Source organism: Schistocerca cancellata, chromosome 10 (genome assembly GCF_023864275.1).
Source record: "Schistocerca cancellata isolate TAMUIC-IGC-003103 chromosome 10, iqSchCanc2.1, whole genome shotgun sequence".
NCBI classification, from domain to species: domain Eukaryota; kingdom Metazoa; phylum Arthropoda; class Insecta; order Orthoptera; family Acrididae; genus Schistocerca; species Schistocerca cancellata.
In genome coordinates this window covers 88,959,686-88,982,555 of record NC_064635.1, presented here as the reverse complement: position 1 = coordinate 88,982,555, position 22,870 = coordinate 88,959,686, and the positions used below count along the sequence as shown (strand labels likewise).

General features: G+C 36.5%; 1 protein-coding gene across 7 annotated transcripts in view; it reads right to left on the bottom strand.

Annotated features, from left to right (window-relative positions):
* LOC126106493 (uncharacterized) overlaps positions 1-22,870 on the bottom strand; it is a 96,406-nt gene that overhangs the window by 66,222 nt on the left and 7,314 nt on the right. For 3 of the 7 annotated variants that reach the window (XR_007523355.1, XR_007523356.1, XM_049912801.1), the window contains exon 2: positions 6,823-7,055. The exons of 1 other annotated variant lie outside the window; for it this stretch is intronic. Coding sequence is in view for 3 of the 6 variants with exons in the window: in XM_049912801.1 (XP_049768758.1) it covers positions 6,823-7,055 (233 nt within the window). In the remaining 3 variants the exon portion in view is untranslated. Of the gene's footprint in view, positions 1-6,822; positions 7,083-22,870 lie in introns of all 7 variants that reach the window. 3 more of the 7 variants (XR_007523354.1, XM_049912800.1, XM_049912799.1) reach the window with 1 other exon arrangement.

Sequence of the window (22,870 nt, the reverse complement as noted above, 5' to 3'; positions counted from 1 at the left end):
AACTCACAATTCAACAAGAACTGATATTTTAATCAGACAGAATGGGCATGTTATAAGTGAGACGGAACAGTTCAAGTTCCTAGGTGTACGGATAGATAGTAAGCTTTTGTGGAAAGCCCATGTTCAGGATCTTGTTCAGAAACTAAATGCCACTTTATTTACCATTAGAACAGTATCTGAAATAAGTGACATTTCAAACAAAAAGTAGTCTACTTCACATATTTTCATACGCTTATGTCATATGGTATTATTTTTTAGGGTAATTCTTCTGATTCAAAAAGGGTATTTTTTGCTCAAAAACGGGCTGTTTGAGCTATGTGTGGTGTAAGTTCTAGAACCTCTTGTCGACCCCTATTCAATAGTCTGGGAATTCTGACATTGCCCTCACAGTATATATTTTCTTTAATGTCGTTTGCTGTTAGCAATATTAGCTTATTCACAAGAGTTAGCAGCTTCCACTCAGTTAATACTAGGCAGAAATCAAATCTGCATGTGGAATGCACTTCCTTGACTCTTGTGCAGAAAGGAGTGCAGTATTCTGCTGCATCCATTTTCAATAAGCTACCACAAGAACTCAAAAATCTTAGCAGTAGCCCAAACGCTTTTAAGTCTAAACTGAAGAGTTTCCTCATGGCTCACTCCTTCTATTCTGTCGAGGAGCTCCTGGAAGAGCTAAAAAATTAAGCAAATTCCAGTGTTACATTCTTGATTTTCTTTATTTAAACTAATGATGTGTCGCCTGAATATGTTTCTTATATTTCATTTTATCTGTTTCTACAATCATGTTATAATTTCATGTATTGACTCATTCCATGACCATGGAGACTTCTCCTTAATGTGGTCCCACGGAACAATAAAAAAAAAAATAAATAAATAAATAAAAAGCCTTGAACTTATTTGCAGTTTGAATATAATAAATTTTCTTGAGACTGAGAAGCTTATGTCCACAAATCAGCATGGTTTTAGGAAGCATTACTTGTGTGAACTCAGCTAGCCCTTTTCTCACACAATATACTGTGAGCTATGGATGAAAGGCAACACTTAGATCCATATTTCTAGGTTTCCAGAAAGCATTTGACATGGTGCCACATAGAAGGCTGTTAAAGAAGATATGAGCACATGGAACAGGTTCACAGATATGTGACTATCTCAAAGACTTTTTAAGTTATAGCACCCAGTATGTTGTGCTAGACAATGAGTGTTCAACAGAGGCAAGGGTATCATCTGGGGTGCCCCAAGGAAGTGTGACAGGACTACTATTATTCTTTATATACATAAATGACTGGCAAATGGGATGAGCAGCAATCTGCGGTTGTTTGCTGATGATGCTGTGGTGTATTGTAGGGTGTTGAAGCTGACTGACCATAGGAGGAGACAAGATGAGTCAGACAAGATTTCTAGTTGGTGTGGGAGCAAGCTCTAATGTAGAAAAATGTAAGTCCATGCAGAAAAGCAAACCAATAATGTTTGCATACAGCATCTAGTATACTGCTTGACAGTCACAGTATTTAAATATCTGGGTATAATTCTGAAAAATGATATGAAATGGAATGAGCATGTGAGACTGTGATAGGAAAGACAAATGGTTAACTGTGATTTAGTGGGAAAATTGTAGGAGAGTGTGATTCATCTGTAAAGGTGACCACCTATAGGATTCTAGTGAAACCTGTTCTTGAGTACTGCTTGAGTGTTTGGGACTGTACCAGGCCAGATTAAAGCAAGACATCAAACCAATTCAGAGATGGGCTTCTAGATTTGTTTCCTGTACATTCAAACAACACACAAGTGTTACGGATGTGCTTTGGGAACTCAAATGGAATTCCTAGAGGGGAGGCAACATTCTTTTCCAGGAACAGTATTGAAAAAATTTAAACTGGCATTTGAAGTGGATTGCAGAATGATTCTGCTGCCTCCAACATACATTGTGTGTAAGGATCTTGAAGATAAGATATGGGAAATTAGGGGGCATATGGAGGCATATAGACAGCCATTTTCCCCTCATTCTACTTGCAAGTAAATGGAACAGGAAAGGAAATGACTAGCAGTGGTGTGGGGTATCCTCTGCTACACACCATAAGTTGGAATGCAGAGTATCAATGTAGACATAGGTGTAGATGTAGAACCGATGACGTTTCATTTTGTTTCCTCCCCCTCTTCTGGGTGTTACACTTCTTTTGTCATACAGTATATTTCTGATACTAGAGTTGTTTTCAAATTGTGTGATTGTTGACTACATACTTGACCTAAACACAAGAGGAGTCAATTGTTTTGCGTATTTGCACTTCTATTGTTTTACAGAACTGTCTCTTCTGGAAGTTCACCTAAAGAAATGAAAATGTCTATTTAACAAAAATGAGCTGTAAGAATATTGTGTAAAGTAGGTAACCATACTCTTGCTGAAACATTTTTATGGATGTTGGAATTCTTGCTTTCATTTCCCATTACATGTATTCCTTAATACTTTCTGTTGCCAATAATAAAAATTAGTTTCAGCCACACTGTGAGTTAGACAGTCACAATGCAAGACACAAAGCATACAGCTTGTGACAAAGCAAGCTGGGATCTTTTTACTTCATCTCTTGCTTTGCAATCTGCCTCCTTAAAATTCATTTTTTTCATTTTTGGCTTATTACTGTTAACATATATGAGTATAATCTGCATTTTCATAAAACAAAAACGGTTGGCCCCCAGTCTTAAAAAATATAGTACCACATCTAATTTTGTGCTTAATTTTATGTATGTCATCAATTTAGTAATTTATTTCAACTATTCCTAATTAATATCTTCTGTTATAGGGTAAAATCAGTAATTGTTCTGTAACTTAAATTTTATTGTTGACTTATAAACAAACATAAATTCCGTATTAATTGTAAACATTTGGAAGATGAAACACTGGCATTCCTTAAGTATTTATTTGGATCTACTCGGAAACATGTTAGCAAATCCATCCCTTAACTAATTCCAAAGTAATTACCAGGTTTGTCAAAAGTAGTGTTTGTATATTTATATCTGTTAATTAAACAATGGAAAATCCAGGATAGAATGCAACAGTACCAGAGAAAGAAAGTTTCCACTAACAATATAGCGGAAATGTTGAGTCATGATAGGTACAACAAAAAGATTCACACAATTGTAACTTTCAAAGGCCTTTGTGGCCGAAAGATAATTGTGTGAATCTTTTTGTTGTGCCTATTGCAACTCAGCATCTCTGCTGTATGGTGAATGGCAACTTTCCTTCTCTGGTATTGTTATATCTGTTAATTACATGATTTAAACAAATAATTTAGCTTAGTAGAAGAAACTGTTAAAAAGATGGACTTTTTCTATATATTCAGTTAATTTAATGTGTTATGTTTTAATTGTAATTCCTGTAACTTAAACATCAAACAATGTGTAGTTTCAGTAGCTATTATTGTGATGATATAAAAAGGTCCAATTTTTGGTCTCGAGTCAGTCAGTCCATGGCCGAGTTTCAGACAAGGGACTCGTATTGGTTGGGCCAACAACAATTCATCAACTTAACTGTGAAATAAGTGTAACACGAATGGGCCTTGTGTTAAAACAATGACAGTGTCTGTTCAATATGTACTGTATTACTGTGCAAGAACTGTGAACTGTGTGGTTCAGTTTCTCCTGCTCATAGATATTCAACAGTAGCAGTATTCTGATGTTTGCCTGCAACCTATTATTGAGGCTTATCGAAAGTTAAACAACAGTGAACTGGCCATATTAACTGTGTAAGATTGTGGTGTTGTGAACAGGGAAAGTAAAGAACTGTGAAATGCAACTGTGCACTTGTTGGTTACATCATTTACAGGAGTCAGCGTTGAACTTTCGCCCCCTTTCTTCAGCCAGTATAGCAATGCAATATGTCAACACTGAGGACAATCAATGAAGAAACACTAGCAACAATTTTACGGGGGTCATCCACAAAGTAAGTTCCATTTCTCTTTCTATCCACAGCAGCACTATGATTGCAGTTCTGAGGATGCGCAGCAGTTACTCTGACTCAAGGAGGAGACATGTATGCCATTTTCAGATTGCTGCTGCCGATGTGTGCTTTGTAGTGCTTATTTATAATGTCAGCCATAATTGAAAATGCCACATTTGAAATCAGATTTGTGACCCATTTTCTAAATACAAAGAAAGTTAAACCAAAGCAAGTTCATCAGCAAATCTACAAGAGTTATGGACAAAATTCTATCAGCAATTCATTGGTTAGAAGAGGGGTCAGACTGTTCAATAAAGAACGTGATCATGAGAAAGATAAAGAACGAATTGGATGCCCATTTGTGGTTACTGATGAACTGGTTCACACAATTGAAGAGAAGATTAAGCACAACCATAAGTTTACACTTAGTGCCCTAGCTATGGAAGTTCCGCAAATCTCATGAAATTGTTACTGAAAAACTGGAATTTCAAAAACTTTGCTCATGTTGGGTACCCAAAATTCTTACTGAACAAAAAAAAAACAATAAATGGGCAGTGCACTTCAGTTTTTAACATGCTACAATGAAGAAGGCAATTGTTTTCTTTCTCGTATAATCACGGGGGATGAAACTTGGGTATCATATGACACCCCTGAAACAAAACAGCATTCAATGAAATGGAGACACTTTTCATCGCCAATGAAGGTTAAGCCTAAGCAAATCTTGACACCTTGAAAAGTCAAGTGCACCATTTTTTGGGATAAAAAGGACATTTTGCTGATTGATTTCTTACCATGATACCAAACAATCTATGCATGTGGTTACTACGAGACCATTAAGAAATTGTACCACGCATTACAGAACAAGTGCTGTGGATTACTGTGAAAATGTGTTTCCACTATAATGCCCAATGTCACACTGTGAATGTGACCAAACAACTCTCATGGGAATTTCACTGGGATGTGTTTGATCATCTTCTTACACCTAAAATCTGTCCTTGGTGGTAAACATGTCAATGATGATGATGAGCTGAAAGAAAATATTACCACATGGTTGAATCACAGGCAGCAACCTTCTATGAAGAAGGCACACAAAAACTTGTGCCACACTATAAGACCTACAAAATTTCAGAAGCTATGCAGAAAAGTAGTTTAACAGTTGTAGATCTTTCTAGAATAAACATTTTTTCTGTATCTGTACATGTTTGTTTTGTATAACCAAATAGTACTTACTTTGTGGACATACCTTGTATATTGTAGTTTTAATTGGGATTAGTTAACTCAGTCAGTAAAAATGGAACTCATTGAATCACTTTGTTGTCCATCTCTCTCCTGTCTGTCTGCTCTCTAACCATTAAAAATGCTTTTCCTCGAGAATGGGCAGACAAGTCTAGTTCAAATCTGTGTCATATACTAAAGTCTATAATCCCTTGGCAGTATAAAAAATTGAAGCTTCGAAGTTAATGCACTCAAAAGATACAGCCATTCATATCACATATTTTTATACGCACAAACTCACTCATCAAAACCTACAGGATACTTCCCATTGACCTAGAATCATGAAATTTGACAAGAAGCAAGGTTTCACAGAACAACCAAAAGAAAAAAATCTGATAAATGTATTTTGTAATTATATCACACAAAAAAATATTTTCTCATTTATTATGGACTGTCTGTCTGTCCATCAGTTATGACCCCCTTTTCTCAGTAACAGGTAAATGCACAAGTTAAAATTTAGGTCACATACTAAGATCTATAGGTCTTTGGTGGCATAACAAATACAAGCTTCTAAATCAATGCAACCAAATGATAAGCCTAAATATGTCACACATTTTGATACTCACAAACTCACTCATTAAAATCTATAGAGCACTTCCTATTGGCCTAGAATTATGAAATTTGGCAAGAAGTAATGTTTAAAAGTACAACCAAAGGAAAAATGTTGATTTGTGATTATATCACATGAAAAAATATTTCTTTTGCCTTCATTTATTTGATTAACAGTAGCTACCAAATGGCAAAGGAAATTTTTTTTTGGTGATATTAATACAAATCAAGACTGACATTGGATAACAAATAGCAAAAGAAATATTTTTTTCATATGATATAATTACAAATTACCATTTTTTCCATTGGTTGGGCTGTCAAAAATTCCTTCTTGCCAAATTCATGATTCTACATCAACAGGAAGTGCTTTATAGGTTTTAATGAGTGTATTTGTTAGTTTGTGACATAAATAGTCTTCTCTTTTGGTTGTGTTGGCTTAGAAGCTTATATTTTGTTTTGTTTTCAACTCCTTCAGTTGTTGAAGGAGTTGTGAATTATGATTTATTCATCTTGTAACACACATATGCTAATCATTTGACTGGAGTACAAAAGACATGCTAAAATGTGATTTATACAGTTTCATTGATATAAAACTATACAGTGCACAGATTATGTATATAACATTTTATTGTCTTTTGTTAATGTATACCTTGCCACATTCCACATTCCAGAAACTGCTCCTTCTTGTTGGGAGGGGAGGGGGGCTCTATGGAACACATTGAATGAATGATAGTACTTCTGAGTGTGTGTGTGTGTGTGTGTGTGTGTGTGTGTGTGTGAGAGAGAGAGAGAGAGAGAGAGAGAGAGAGAGGGGGGGATAGGTGGGGGAGGAGGAGGGAGTGGAGGTTAAAAAGACAAAAGAGCGGGGAGGGGTAGGTGCATTTTCTGAACTGTTATATGTGTTATATGTACTCATGTGCCACCCCCCTCCCCCCTCGTCGCCCAACCCTAATCCCCACCCACTCGCCCAATCACCTCCTGAGGAATCGCTTCCTCTCCCCACTTTTGTCTGTATTATCCATCTTGGGATTTCCTTTTACCTAGTAATAAAGCACTGTGTTACTTACTCAGGTATTTCCAGCAAACATCACAGCAGCCACACTTCTTGATGATGCCAGAGGGACAGCTGGGTGGAAGTGTGGGACATGGCTTGTCACACTCCAGCGTAGCACATGCCACCCAAGGAACTTCCTGTTCTGGAGTGGATGCTGTTTGATTATCTCCAGCACCTGTGTGGGTGGCTGTGACCAGGTAACCAGCCAGTAACAGTAAGCTTATGTGGAAGGGTGGCATCTGTAACCTGACAACATCAGTATGGAATATCATCCTGATAGAGACTTTAATTCTGTCCTCTGCTTCTTCCACGCTGTGAAATCAAGCATGTGGAATATCTCCAATTGAAAGGTTTGGTGCAAGAGGGGGTAACTGTAAAATTCACATATGTGTGCAGTAAAATTAGTTGCATCTTTGATGCAAGAATGAGGTACATCCACTGGAAACTGATGGTAGTATGTGATTAAGTCTTTACTCCCTCTTACACATAGCATTGTGAGGTGCTAGACCAACAACGAGGGCTAGGATTTGTCAAGCTTGCAGTTTTAAATATAAAGTAAATGTGAAATGCAACAGTTTCAGAAATGTATACCATATGTTACCATATAGAATAGTGGCATTTAATACTATATTGTTTCTTTTTAGATTAGGATGGGACCAGAGGAATTTAAGCTATGCAAGACAGAATTCAGTCTAATATATGAGCTTGCCAAAAACATGTGTAGAGTTCATTGCAAGTTACGTATCAGCAAACATTATACCTCTATATGACATGAGAGAAAAGCATGAAACCAGGTCCAATGCGATTCTGTAAATCATTAGACAAAAGATAGACTGTCATGTTAAAAGTTTTCAAAAAGTACATCCCAATACTGCAGGAAAAGAATAATAAATGTTATTTGTCTCCTGAGTTTAATGTGAGCAATATGTATGACACATGTATGGAGAAATATGAGCAAAACCAGCACATTTTGAAGGTAGAGGATAAAAGGTATAAACCTATTGTCTTGTATAATTACTACTGCATTTACTTTCAACAGAACTTTAATTATGCATTTGGGAACCCTTTAATGGACACTTGCAGAATCTGTGACACAACTGCAAATCAAATGAAATGTACTGAATCTGAGGAAGAAAAGAAGAAACTTGCAGCTGAGAAAGAGTTGGATCTTAGGAAAGCTGAATGTTTCTGTAATGCACTGAGAGATAAATCTGGAGAGACATAGAAGGAGGCTTCTACTGAAACACTGTTTATACACTACCAGCAAAACATGCCACTACCCAGGTATCATCTACTGATGCATTTGATAGTCATTAATCTTAGGGTGCACAACTTCTGTGTCTTATTCTATAAAGTCAAGAATAAGACAGCACAAATTTATATGTATAAGATGAATTGACTGGGAAGAAAAGTGCAAATGAGGAAATCACAGCTTTGAGAATATACTGAGAGGAGATAGTAGGCATCTATACCTATTCTCAGACAGTTGTTGTGTCCAAAATAAGAATATGGCACTAGTTCAGTTATTATTTATGCATGTTAATGTTGTCAGACTAGAAATCATTACCCACCAGTTTCCTGAACTAGGTCATAGTTTTATGCCCTGTGATAGGTAATTTGGTCTAATCAAGAAGAACACATACAGAACAGAGACGATTTTTCTGTCACATGAATATTAGAAAATAGTGAAAAAGATGTCACCATCAATATCCCATGTAATCAGCATTAACACTGCTATGATAACAGACTTTGTGAGTCATCTAAAACCTTACTTGCTAAAAACATTTAAAAGTGATACCAAAGATAGATTTCTAGTGTCTATTTTTTGAGAGTTTTGTTACATTCACAATAGTGACATGACAGAATGTAATGTATCTGCAAGCATGTCTACCTTCACCTAATTCAGGCTGCTGAAAAAGCCTCAGAATATTACCTTCACTGCTCCATATGCATAACAAGAATGTAGAATATAGAAAGTAGTTTATTTGTCTCACAACATACAGTTACAAATCAAAGATTTTTGTACTGGAGACATGTAAATTTACTTTAAAAAAATAAATTTATAGTAATTGACATATCTAATGAGGCATTTCTGAATTTTTAGGCATGAACAATTAACGAGAATATACATAACACTTATGGTAATTTTGCATCTTGCATTACAATTTATACAATATATTAACAATTTATTATACAATACACAATCTTTACTGTTTCTTTTCTTTTGAAATTGCCAAACTGTCCTGTATGAATTCTTCAATTGAATAACAATATTTTTCCATTAGTTTATTAAATAACAATGTTGTTAGTGGGTCAAACTCCATATTTAACAGTTTTGTGTTATTTAATTTATTGTAAATTTTTAATCTCTTGTACAATGATGTTTGAGTGTAAAGTTTTAAATTGTGAGACCAAAGTTTGAAACTGTGTCGGTGATGAGTGCTGTAATTGTGGTTGAAATGAATATTGTCAAGTGAGTTTTGATTTTTATATATGAAAATAAATGTTTTATTGATGTGCAGAGAAGTAATGGTTAGTATTTTTTATTTTTTTAATAATGGGTGACATAATGCTCTTTTTTGGACTAACACATTTCTTATGATTCTCTTTTGAAGAGTAAGTAATCTCGGGCTGTTCATTGAGTTTCCTCAGAAAATTATTCTGTATTAAATCTCAAAGTAGCTGTGGTAGACTACCTTCCTGGTGTCCATAAGTGTGGAACCAGATAAGACATTCATCACATAAGCTAGGTTGTTTAGTTTGTTAGCTAAGTAGTTTACATGTGCATTTCATTTTAAATTTTTGTCAAGATTTAGGACTAGGAATTATACATAACTTGCTTCAATCATTTCCTGATCGCCATGGACTATTTTTATGGGAGACACTGATGTTGTTTTAGCACTGAACTGTTCTAATTGTGTTTTTGTGACGTTAAGTTTTAATCCATTATGCTGAAATCATAATTATAGGTTTCCCATTACATTTTCCACAGTACCATGAATTTGTTCTAAATTGTCATTTACAGTTAAAAACAAGGTGTCATCTACAAATAAAATGGAGTGAACATCAATGCTTAAAGGTGAATCATTTATGTACGGCAGGAAAAGATGGTGTTGTTGTTGTGGTCTTCAGTCCAGAGACTGGTTTGATGCAGCTCTCCATGCTACTCTATCCTGTGCAAGCTTCTTCATCTCCCACTACCTAATGCAACCTACATCCTTCTGAATCTGCTTAGTGTATTCATCTCTTGGTCTCCCTCTATGATTTTCACCCTCTATGCTGCCCTCCAATACTAAATTGTGGATCCCTTGAAGCCTCAGAACATGTCCTGACAACCGATTGCTTCTTCTAGTCAAGTTGTGCCACAAATTTCTCTTCTCCCCAATCCTGTTCGATACCTCCTCATTAGTTATGTGATCTGCCCATCTAATCTTCAGCATCCTTCTGTTCTCTTCTTGTCCAAACTGTTTATCATCCATGTCTCACTTCTATACAAATACTTTCAGAAAAGACTTCCTGACACTTAAATCTATACTCGATGTTAACAAATTCTCTTCTACAGAAACACTTTCCTTTCCATTGCCATTCTACATTTTATATCCTCTCTACTTCAACCATCATCAGTTATTTTGCTTCCCAAATAGCAAAACTCATTTACTACTTTAAGTGTCTCATTTCCTAATCTAATTCCCTCAGCATCACCTGATTTAATTTGACCCTTCTTTTGAGACACTGTCCATTCCATTCAATTGCTCTTCCAGATCTTTTTTTGCTGTCTCTGACAGAATTACAATGTCATTAGCGAACCTCAAAGTTTTTATTTCTTCTCCATGGATTTTAATTACTACTCTAATTTTTTCTTTTGTTTTGTTAATTGCTTGCTCAATATACAGACTGAATAATGCCAGGGATAGGCTACAACCCTGTCTCACTCCCTTCCCAACCACTGCTTCCCTTTCATGCCCCTCGACTCTTATAACTGCCATCTGGTTTCTGTACAAATTGTAAATAGCCTTTTCTCCCTGTATTTGACCCCTACCACCTTCAGAATTTGGAAGAAAGTATTCCAGTTAACATTGTCAAAATCATTCTCCAAGTCTACAAATGCTAGAAATGTAGATTTGCCTTTCCTTAATCTATCTTCTAAGATAAGTTGTAGGGTCAGTATTGCCTCAAATGTTCCAACATTTCTAAGCAATCCAAACTGATCTTCCCTGATCTTCTACCAGTTTATTGTATGTAAAGAATTTGTGTTAGTATTTTGCAGCTGTGAAACTCATAGTTTGGTAATTTTCACATCTGTCAACACTTGCTTTCTTTGGGATTGGACTTATTATATTGTTCTTGAAGTCTGAGTGTATTTCGCCTGTCTCATACATCTTGCACACCAGATGGTAGAGTTTTGTCAGGACTGGCTCTCCCGAGGCTGTCAGTAGTTCTAATGGAATGTTGTCTACTCCTGGGGCCTTGTTTCGACTTTGGTCTTTTAGTGCTATCATATCTCTTATTTCATCTTCATCTGCATCCTCTTCCATTTCCATAATATTGTCCTCAAGTACATCGCCCTTGTATAGACCCTCTGTATACTCCTTCCACTTTTCTGCTTTCCCTTTTTTGCTTAGAACTGGGATTCCATGTGAGCTCTTGATATTCATGCAAGTGGTTCTCTTTTCTCCAAAGGTCTCTTTAATTTTCCTGTAGGCAGCATCTATCTTACCCTTAGTGAGATATGCCTCTACATCCTTACATTTGTCCTGTAGACATCTCTCCTTAGCCATTTTGCACTTCCTCTTGATCTCATTTTTTAGATGTTTGTATTCCCTTTTGCCTGCTTCATTTACTGCATTTTTATATTTTCTCCTTTCACCAATTAAATTCAATATTTCTTCTGTTACCCAAGGATTTCCACTAGCCTTCGTCTTTTTACCTACTTGATCCTCTGCTGCCCTCACTACTTCATCCCTCAGAGCTACCCATTCTTCTTCTACTGTATTTCTTTCCCCCATTCCTGTCAATTGTTCCCTTATGCTCTCCCTGAAACTCTGTACAACTTCTTGTTTAGTCAGTTTATCCAGGTCCCATCTCCTTAAATTCCCACCTTTTTGCAGTTTCTTCAGTTTTAATCTACAGTTCATATCCAATAAATTGTGGTCAGAGTCCACATCTGCCCCTGGAAATGTCTTGCAATTTAAAACCTGGTTCCTAAATCTCTGTCTTACCATTATATAATTTACCTGAAACCTTTCAGTATCTCCAGGCCTCTTCCATATATACAACCTCCTTACATGATTCTTGAACCAAGTGTTAGCTATGATTAAGTTATGCTCTGTGCAGAATTCTACCAGGCGGCTTCCTCTTTCATTTCAACACCCATTCCATATTCATGTACTATGTTTCCTTCTCTTCCTTTTCTTAATGTCAAATTCCAGGCACCCATGACTATTAAATATTTATCTCCCTTCACTATCTGAACAATTTCTTTTATCTCATCACACATTTCATCAATCTCTTCATCATCTGTGGAGTTAGTTGGCATATAAACTTGTACTACTGTAGTAGACGTGGGCTTCGTGTCTATCTTGGCCACAATAAGGCATTCACTATGCTGTTTTTAGTAGTTCACCTGCACTCCTATTTTTTTATTCATTATTAAACCTACTCCTGCATTACCCCTATTTGATTTCGTATTTATAACCCTGCATTCACCTGACCAGAAGTCTTGTTCCTGCTGCCACCGAACTTCACTAATTCCCACTATATCTAACTTTAACCTAGCCATTTCCCTTGTTAAAGATAAGGCCCTAAAATTGAGCCTCGTGGGACCCCTGTACAAATCTTTTTCCAGTCCAAGAATGATTTTTTTTCCATTTGAATTTAGAATAATTCTCTGATTTCCTTCTGACAAATAAAATTTGAACCACTGCAATGCCCTGTCCTCAATGCCATATCTCTCTGACTTGTGTAGAAGTAGCAAGTGATTGACTGCATCAAAAGCTTTGGTCAAACCACAACATTTTTACTCTTGTCTAAAGCAGAGCTTACCTTTTCAGTGAATTCCCTGATAGCATTTATTGTATTTTTATGCTTTTGAAAACCAAATTGATTTTAACTATAATATTGTTTTCTTTATGAAAGTTTTCAAGATGTTTTGCAAAAATCCTTTCTATCACATTAATAAAAACTGGCAGGAGGGAAGTAAGGCAGTAATTTTCCATGTCATCTGGTGAGCCTTCCTTGAACAATGGTCCTATTTCAGCATAATTTAACACATCTGGGATACATCCTTCCTCAAATGACTGATTAATAATTTTAGTCAATGGATGAGAAATAATGTTAAAAACAGCCTTGACTACAGTGGTTGGAATTTCATCCCACTGAGCTGATTTCTTTTTTTTTCAAAGACACAATAGCATCTTCTACATCTTTTGAGATAATTCTTTTGAATGTTTTATGGCTTGCATTTTGTTTTATATTTACAAAGGTGACATCTATCTTGTCCTGGTGAGCTGTGATAGCTACTTCTGATTTTGTCACATTTATGAAGAAACCATTGAAACAGTTTGACATTTGAAAAATGATCTATAATCATATCATTTTTAAGTTTTATTTGGACAATTTCTTGGCACTTGTTCTTTACTCCCAACTCAGATTTTCCTTTGATTTATTTTCTTGCTTACTAATATATAGGTTGTTAGCCAATTTTTTTGCTGGCTGTACAACTTTTTTGAATGTATTCTTATATATCTTTACATTCCCCACAAAGTCAGAATTTTTGTTATTTTTTAACTCATTGTGAAGCTGTCTTTTCCTGGCACTAGAAACTTTTATTCCTGGTGTAATCCAATTTATTTTATTGGCCATTCTTTGCTGCCAGGCTTTAGGGGGAAAAGTTTCTTTGAAAACATAAGGAAACAATTTAAGAAAGTTTTGAAAGCTTTTTCACTTACACTATTATCTAGACGGCAGTCTGTAGTTCTTAGTTTATTAGAAAATATATTTACATTCTCTTTGCTAAAGTTCCTTTTAGAAGCTGCCATTGAAACTAGCAATACTAAGAGGCACAATGGCACTGATGGAGCAGTACATATAAGGTAGTGACATGTGGTACTATGCAGCACGGAAGTGATATTACATGATGGAAGTGAAGATTACACTGACTCTCTTACAGAAGACAAATGCAGTGCATAAATATTGAACATTCAACTTGCTACGGTGACTATTTCTATGTTGTTTTGTTTGTATATTCAGATTCAAAGAGCATAAGTCTTTATTCTACACTTGCTTGTTCATCTTCCAAATTAATGATTTAAATAAAGACACCTTTCAAATATTTAAAAATATTAATATTTTGGTGGAAGTCAAAGATAACTCCATTTTAAAATTATATTAATATAAATAATACTAATCAGTCTGCACTTTTCAATTGTACCCATGCATTACAGCCTTAAAGTGTGGGCTTCAAGAATATATCTCTCTGAACTATTTAAGAGAATACATTGATTAGTTTTGTGTCCCTCCTGAAAAAAATGCTAAAATGGAGTTGCCTTTCTCTTGCATCAGACCCTTCAGCTGCTTTTGCATCACCTTAGGAGTAAATAAATATTTTTTTTTCTTCTTACAATTTGATTTTGGGCAACAGTTATCTAAAAATGTGTAAATTACTTCATACACTATTTTTCCCAAATCCTTATTATTTAAGCAGGTAGGAATTTTCATTTCACTTATAAGTGTATAGAATCATGTGCTCCAAAAATCTCAAACCCACTAATAAACTATTGCTGGAACATAGATCTATACTGATTTAATATGCTGTGTCCTGAATTTATAAATCTGTTTGAGTTTACTTAACAACTGGAAATTTATGAACTGACAGCATTTTCTGTAATTATTATTTATTTTCTCTTATTTACAAATTCATTGTAGCTGTCACTAGAAAATTACATATCAGTTGAAATTGGCAGATAGCAGAAAATATACAATACTTACAGTCAAAGGCAAAAATGTGGTACCTGATGAAATGGAAATAATTTGAAAATTATTTTAATTTTTTATGTATAAATGTACCAATCAATACTGCTTGAATTTTGCTTAAAAAGGGAGAACATGTTTAGTTACTATTTAAAATGGTGTATGAATTACTGAAATATACAGGCAAAGTTTATTTATGATGTTAACAGCAAAAAAAGGTAGCACAAACTGTGCAAAATAAGTTTGATCACATTCATATCAAAATCAAAGCAGATCTCAATCAGTATACTGTAAACTGAGGTAATATGAGTAAAGTGCTCGGGAAATTATTAATGGCACCATAAGTGCAAAAGACAAGCTAGATCCACATGAATACCTCCACCAAATAGCAACAAAACTTAAATGATGTGTGAATTATTTATCCAGTATTTTTAAAAGATTACCAATAACCTACTGCCATGTATCACTGTACCACTACAACCATACTTCCAGCAACAAACAGGTCAATTTTTCCAACATCCAGTAGGTGAACAAGAGGTATTAAAAATCTTAAGAGCCACAAGATCTTCTTACTCAGGCAGAAATAATTGTATCTTAGATTGTTTATTTGAGAATTTTTCGGTGGAAGTTGCCACACTCATACATAACGTGATAAACAGTTCAATAAACAGAGGGTGTTTATCAGAAGCTTTAAAGACCTCAAAGATAATTTCAGTCTTCAGGAAAGGAACACACATGATATAAACAATTATCATCATGCTTCTAACAGCTATATTTAAATTGATTGAACTAACATTAACAATGAAAGCAGCATTTCTCAGTCAAATGGAGTTGTTCACCAAACATCAATTTGAATTTCATAAAAACAGTAGTGTTAGTTATGCACTTTTCTGTTTCCCCCATAAAATTCTTAAATCCTTCAACCAAAAGGAATTTTTCCTCTAGACTTTTTACTGGCTTTGATATAATTTATAACTCACTGGCGCTTCAGAATCTAGATTTATATGATGTCAGAGACACAGCAGATCTACAAGTACATCTATGCTGTACAAACCATTGTCAAGCAAATGGCACAGGATATACCCCATTGCAGAAGTTATTACAGTTTTCTTCCCATTCCATTCACATATAGAGATTGTGATGAATGGTTGTTTAAATGCCTCCAAGAATGCTGTAATTAATCTAATCTTGTCCTCACAATCCCTGTGGGAGTGATATGTACAAGGTTGTAGCACACTCTTAGACTCATCATTTAGAGCTGGTTTTCGAAACTTCATAAGTAGACTTTGTTGGGATAGTTTACATCTGGCTCCAAGAGCCTTCCAGTTCAGTTTCTTCAGCATCTCTGTGACACTCTCTCACTCAGGGTGTATACGACCCGGGACAACCGGGAGATCCGGGAAAAACCCAGGAATTTTTTCATCCGGGAGAAAACAGGGAAAACCCCAGGAATTGTCTAGAATTTCGGGAATTTTTCATTGTTTTAGTTTTCAGTTAAATTTTTGTGATTTTGACTGGTAAGAACCAATACACTAACAAAGGATATTACTATATCCTGCTACTGCTGAATAATACTGTACCAACAAAACATGAACAAGAGAAAAGAAACGAGAAAAAAAACTTAAGTTGCAATGGAAATGTGCCGTATACAACAAAACAGTGCTCATACAAGCGTCTGCCAACAGCAAAGTGTGGCAGAGCCTTTAGGAAGACTATGCAATGCTTTATAACAACAAATTGCCTCCAATGAGCGTGACAAGACAACTGTTTAAATTAGATTAGTTTGATCTGTTGTGGGCGGGCTCTTGGGTATGCACAGTTAAGTCGCATATGAGTAATGCCTTCTCCCACTTCTGGTTACAGAGGTGTGGCTGGGTGCCACTACTTAATATTGCCCCGGTTCAGAAATATAGTAAATCGGGGCTGATGCACAGAGCAGCCTGAGTTGAGGTGGGGAGTCTCCACATGACCTGTGAATTTGTTGTTTCCTCTTCGTTAATGCTCTCACATTAAATGATAAACAAATGGATTGTTGTGGCCGGGAGCTATCAAATGAATTAAAGTACGTTAGTATGATTACAGAAGGCTAAAATATGTTATTAGTGCCAGATTTTATTTCGACCTTTCTGACAGTCAAGAATTAATCACCATAGAGAACAATTTGGCTTAAAATTAATCTTTTCTGCTGAGGCAGTCAATTTATTTGAAACAAAGTGTTTAATTTCACATGAATGGCTAGTTTCAACTATTCGCTGCATTTCAAGTGCATGTATGGCATCATGGCATAATAAAGAACCAAACATGAGATAATACAGTACTGGTACTCCAAGAAAATTTACATACAAATGTGCATTTTCAGCCAAATTCTGCGTTTTAGTATGGTTCACAAAATTCCGGCACTCTTGAAGTATCGTCTGATGTCTTGTTTCTTTTATGACATATGTAAGATCTTTTAATGTTTTACACATACAACATATGGGCTTCCAGCATCATCGTAGCTGTGCAAGTGCAATGACGCCTGTTATCTGGCGCTCTCTTGCAACTGCTGAAACGAACCTGTTTCTAACAGGTCGTAGGAAAATATTGAAATGTGGTTTAAAAAGCATTACATTAAAAGCAGATTTCCTTTTATGCAAGATGAACTATGTGTGAGAATGTACGATGAATTTCTTAAATCACAAAGCGTTTGAATCTCATTTAAAAATCAACTCATTGAAGATGACCATTTAGAAGAATTTAGAGCCCAGAAGATCAGACTTTTACGTCATTATTAAAAATTCTACTGGCACATTTGTGTGATGTTCTTAAAGTGTAAGACGTGCAAAAAGAGATCAGCATTATACGTGGAAGCTTAGCTTCTCTTCCAGCTTATTAATGTTCGAGACCAATATTATATGTGAATGTTATGTGTATTAATTTAAACCATTAACTTTTCTTATTTGTGTGTTCATACTACTGAAGAGTGATCTTGCTATTGGCTTACTACATCACGTGTCGTCTGCTGCCATCAGCTGGCAAAATCATGTGACATGAGCTATGACTGTCTTACAAAAGTGCATCGCAATCTTGATTTCAAAGTTTTGGAAAGTAACATGCGGTGTTTGGTGGAATTCAAATTTATACATTCATAATATGAAAATATGCAGTTGTCAAGCTGGCCGAAGTGGCCGTGCAGTTCTAGGCGCTGCAATCTGGAACCGCGAGACCGCTACGGTCGCAGGTTTGAATCCTGCCTCGGGCATGGACATGTGTGATGTCCTTAGGTTAATTAGGTTTAACTAGTTCTAAGTTCTAGGGGACTAATGACCTCAGAAGTTGAGTCCCATAGTGCTCAGAGCCATTTGAACCATTTTTTTGCAGCGTACATGTTGCAGCACATCAAAGGTTTTTCAAAACATGTTTTCCCCCCTGAATTCCGTTTTATAAAGTGCCGGCAAATTCTACTCCGGTGTATGGGCCTAAAACATAAACATTCAAAGGGTTGATGAATTTTACTGTACTGTTGAAGAGTATACTGTCACTTAACACAGAAAAAATGTATTTTCAGTGTGGGGGAAAGTGTATTTTTAACCGATATATCCGGGAAAAATCCAGGAATTTTTTTTCCTTGTCCACGTATACACCCTACCACTGAACACACAAAATTGTAGCCATTTGTACTTTTCTTCTCCATATATGTTCAATATCCCTGCTTAGTCCTATTTGGTATGAGTCCCACACACTTGAGCAATATTCTAGGACAGGCCACATGAAATATTTATGACGTATTTTAGTCTGACTGAATTTCCTCAATATTCTGCCAATAAACCAAAGTCTGCCACCTGATATAGCCATGGCTGAGCCTCTATGATTACTGCAATTCATTTCCCTACAAACTCTTACACCAAGCTATTTGTATGAGTTGACCAATTCCAACCAAATTCATGGTTTCAATCCTATCTCATCAACCAAAAGCCCTAACATTCAGCAATCAACTTCTATTAAACCTCCCCAACACCTCTCCTGTGTTACCTGCAGATGATACAAATTTGTCCTTTCAGTCTTCTGCAATAAAAGTACAAGATTAATGAGACAGCCAGTAGGCTCCTCTTCTGGCTACAGGAGAGTAAGTTGTTGCTGAACACAAGCAAGAAAGTTAATATATTTTTCTGTCCACTCAGAAAACATCCTGCCTAAATGGAGCCCTTAAAAATTGATGGTATATAAATTAAACAAGTAACAGAGACATTTTTGTGGGTGTGGACTGATAGTAGATTTCAGAGCATAATTACACCAAGCACTCAGAATTCTCAAGCAATCATGTGATCTAACATTCTCAAAACTGGGTATCATGAAGTTAAACACTCAATAGTGACATATGAGACCACTGTTTGGATGACTGTTCACAGAAATAATTTAATAATTTCCATGTAGAACTCATGCTAATAAAAATAATGAGAAAATACTAATGCAGCTAACCACCAGTCCTGCACTGATGAGCTAAAAACACTATGACTACCTGCTTAATAGGTGGCTTGTCCATTTTTGGAACAAAATACATCACTGCTTCTGTATATCAGGAATCCAACAGTTTGTTGGTAGGCTTGTGGAGGTATGTGCCATTAGATGTCTTCGAACAGGTCAAGTAATTTTTGTAAATAATGGGCCACTGATTTTTGCATGCAGTGATGGTGGATGATAGTGACCCAAATGGGTTCCGTAGAATTTACATCAGATAAATTTGGTAACTGAGACATGAATGTGAGTTCATTGTAATGATCTTCAAGTGACTGTAGCATGATTCTGGCTCTGAAACATAGACAATTTTACTGCTGAAAGATGACATTTTCATCGGGGAAGACATCGAGCATGAAGTGATGCAGGAAGTTCATAGCAGTCAGCATGTCTTCAATTACTACAACAGGTCCCATGCAAGTGGAGGAGAATTTCTCCCACATCATAACACTGCTCCCACAAGCCTGTGTCCATGGTGCACTGCATGTTGTGAGCCAACATTCATTTCAATGACGGCATATGTGTAGATGACAATTGGCCTACTGTAGCAAAAATGTGATATACTGAAAGAGTCAACATATTTCCAATGATCAACAGCCAAATCCCAATGGTCCTGGGCCCATTGTAATCACAATTGATGATGTTGTTGGGTCAACATTTAAACACATAGGGGTGGTCTGCTGTGGAACTCCATGTTTGACAATGTATGATGAACAGTGTACTCCAAGACACTTGTGCATGCACCATCATTGTGCTCTTTCAACAGAGATGCCACAGATCTCCATCTATCCTTCTTTATAGAGCAGATAAGTCTCAAAAACGCTCATTCTGTGAATAAATGTGGACATCCAATGATTTAGCACCTAATCACAGTTCCATCGTCCTTCTACTTCTTTCTGTAGACGCTCATGACAGCGCCACATGAACATTCACCCAGGTTTGCTGTTTTTGAGATACTCATTCACAGGCTCTGCCTAATAATAATCTGTGCTTTGTCAAAGTCCCTTATCTTAATGGATGTCCCCATTTGCAGCCCACATCTTTGCTAGGGTGATCCCTCATCTGTGGCTGCTCCACTTACATACTTCTGTTACGTCACATGCCCACAATGCCACTGTGTGGCATCCAACATCATGGTATGCAATGGTTATAGTATTTTGGCAGATCAGTGTACTATAAACTGTGTTTTACTTATGCAGAGTAGGATAGAATTTATTTTTTGGTCATCAGTCTACTGACTGGTTCGATGCGGCCCGCCACGAATTCCTTTCCTGTGCTAACCCCTTCATCTCAGAGTAGCACTTGCAACCTACGTCCTCAATTATTTGGTTGACGTATTCCAATCTCTGTCTTCCTCTACAGTTTTTGCCCTCTACAGCTCCCTCTAGTACCGTGAAAGTCATTCCCTCATGTCTTAGCAGATGACCTATCATCCTGTCCCTTCTCCTTATCAGTGTTTTCGACATATTCCTTTCCTCTCTGATTCTGCATAGAACCTCCTCATTCCTTACCTTATCAATCCACCTAATTTTCAACATTCGTCTATAGCACCACACCTCAAATGCTTCGATTCTCTTCTGTTCCGGTTTTCCCACAGTCCATGTTTCACTGCCATACAATGCTGTACTCCAGACGTACATCCTCAGAAATTTCTTCCTCAAATTAAGGCCGGTATTTGATATTAGTAGACTTCTTTTTGCCAGAAATGCCTTTTTTGCCACAGCGAGTCTGCTTTTGATGTCCTCCTTGCTCCGTGCATCATTGGTTATTTTACTGCCTAGGTAGCAGAATTCCTTAACTTCATTGACTTCGTGACCATCAATCCTGATGTTAAGTTTCTCACTGTTCCCATTTCTACTACTTCTCATTACTTTCATCTTTCTCCAATTTACTCTCAAACCATACTGGGTACTCATTAGACTGTTCATTCCGTTCAGCAGATCATTTAATTCTTCTTCACTTTCACTCAGGATAGCAATGTCATCAGCGAACTGTATCATTGATATCCTTTCACCTTGTATTTTAATTCCACTCCTGAACCTTTCTTTTATTTCCATCATTGCTTCCTTGATGTACAGATTGAAGAGTAGGGGTGAAAGGCTACAGCTTTGTCTTACACTCTTCTTAATATGAGCACTTCGTTCTTGATCGTCCACTCTTATTATTCCCTCTTGGTTGTTGTACATATTGTATATGACCCATCTCTCCCTATAGCTTACCCCTACTTTTTTCAGAATCTCAAACAGCTTGCACCATTTTATATTGTCGAACGCTTTTTCCAGGTCGACAAATCCTATGAAAGTGTCTTGATTTTTCTTTAGCCTTGCTTCCATTATTAGCTGTAACGTCAGAATTGCCTCTCTCATCCCTTTACTTTTCCTCAAGCCAAACTGATCATCACCTAGCGCATTCTCAATTTTCTTTTCCATTCTTCTGTATATTATTCTTGTAAACAGCTTCGATGCATGAGCTCTTAAGCTGATTGTGCGATAATTCTTGCACTTGTCAGCTCTTGCCGTCTTCGGAATTGTGTGGATGATGCTTTTCCGAAAGTCAGATGGTATATCGCCAGACTCATATATTCTACACACCAATGTGAATAGTCATTTTGTTGCCACTTCCCCCAATGATTTTAGAAATTCTGATGGAATGTTATCTATCCCTTCTGCCTTATTTGACCGTAAGTCCTCCAAAGCTCTTTTAAATTTCGATTCTAATACTGGATCCCCTATCTTTTCTAAATCGACTCCTGTTTCTTCTTCTATCACATCAGACAAATCTTCACCCTCATAGAGGCTTTCAATGTATTCTTTCCACCTATCTGCTCTCTCCTCTGCATTTAACAGTGGAATTCCCGTTGCACTCTTAATATTACCACCGTCACTTTTAATGTCACCAAAGGTTGTTTTGACTTTCCTGTATGCTGAGTCTGTCCTTCCGACAATCATATCTTTTTTGATGTCTTCACATTTTTCCTGCAGCCATTTCATCGTAGCTTCCCTGCACTTCCTATTTATTTCATTCCTCAGCGACTTGTATTTCTGTATTCCTGATTTTCCCGGAACATGTTTGTATTTCCTCCTTTCATCAATCAACTGAAGTATTTCTCCTGTTACCCATGCTTTCTTCGCAGCTACCTTCTTTGTACCTATGTTTTCCTTCCCAACTTCCATGATGGCCCTTTTTAGAGATGTCCATTCCTCTTCAACTGTACTGCCTACTGCGCTATTCCTTATTGCTGTATCTATAGCGTTAGAGAACTTCAAACATATCTCGTCATTCCTTAGTACTTCCGTATCCCACTTCTTTGCGTATTGATTCTTCCTGACTAATGTCTTCAACTTCAGCCTCTTCTTCATCACTACTATATTGTGATCTGAGTCTATATCTGCTCCTGGGTATGCCTTACAATCCAGTATCTGATTTCGGAATCTCTGTCTGACCATGATGTAATCTAATTGAAATCTTCCCGTATCTCCCAGCGTTTTCCAAGTATACCACCTCCTCTTGTGATTCTTGACCAGGGTATTCGCTATTACTAGCTGAAACTTGTTACAGAACTCAATTAGTCTTCCTCCTCTTTCATTCCTTGTCCCAAG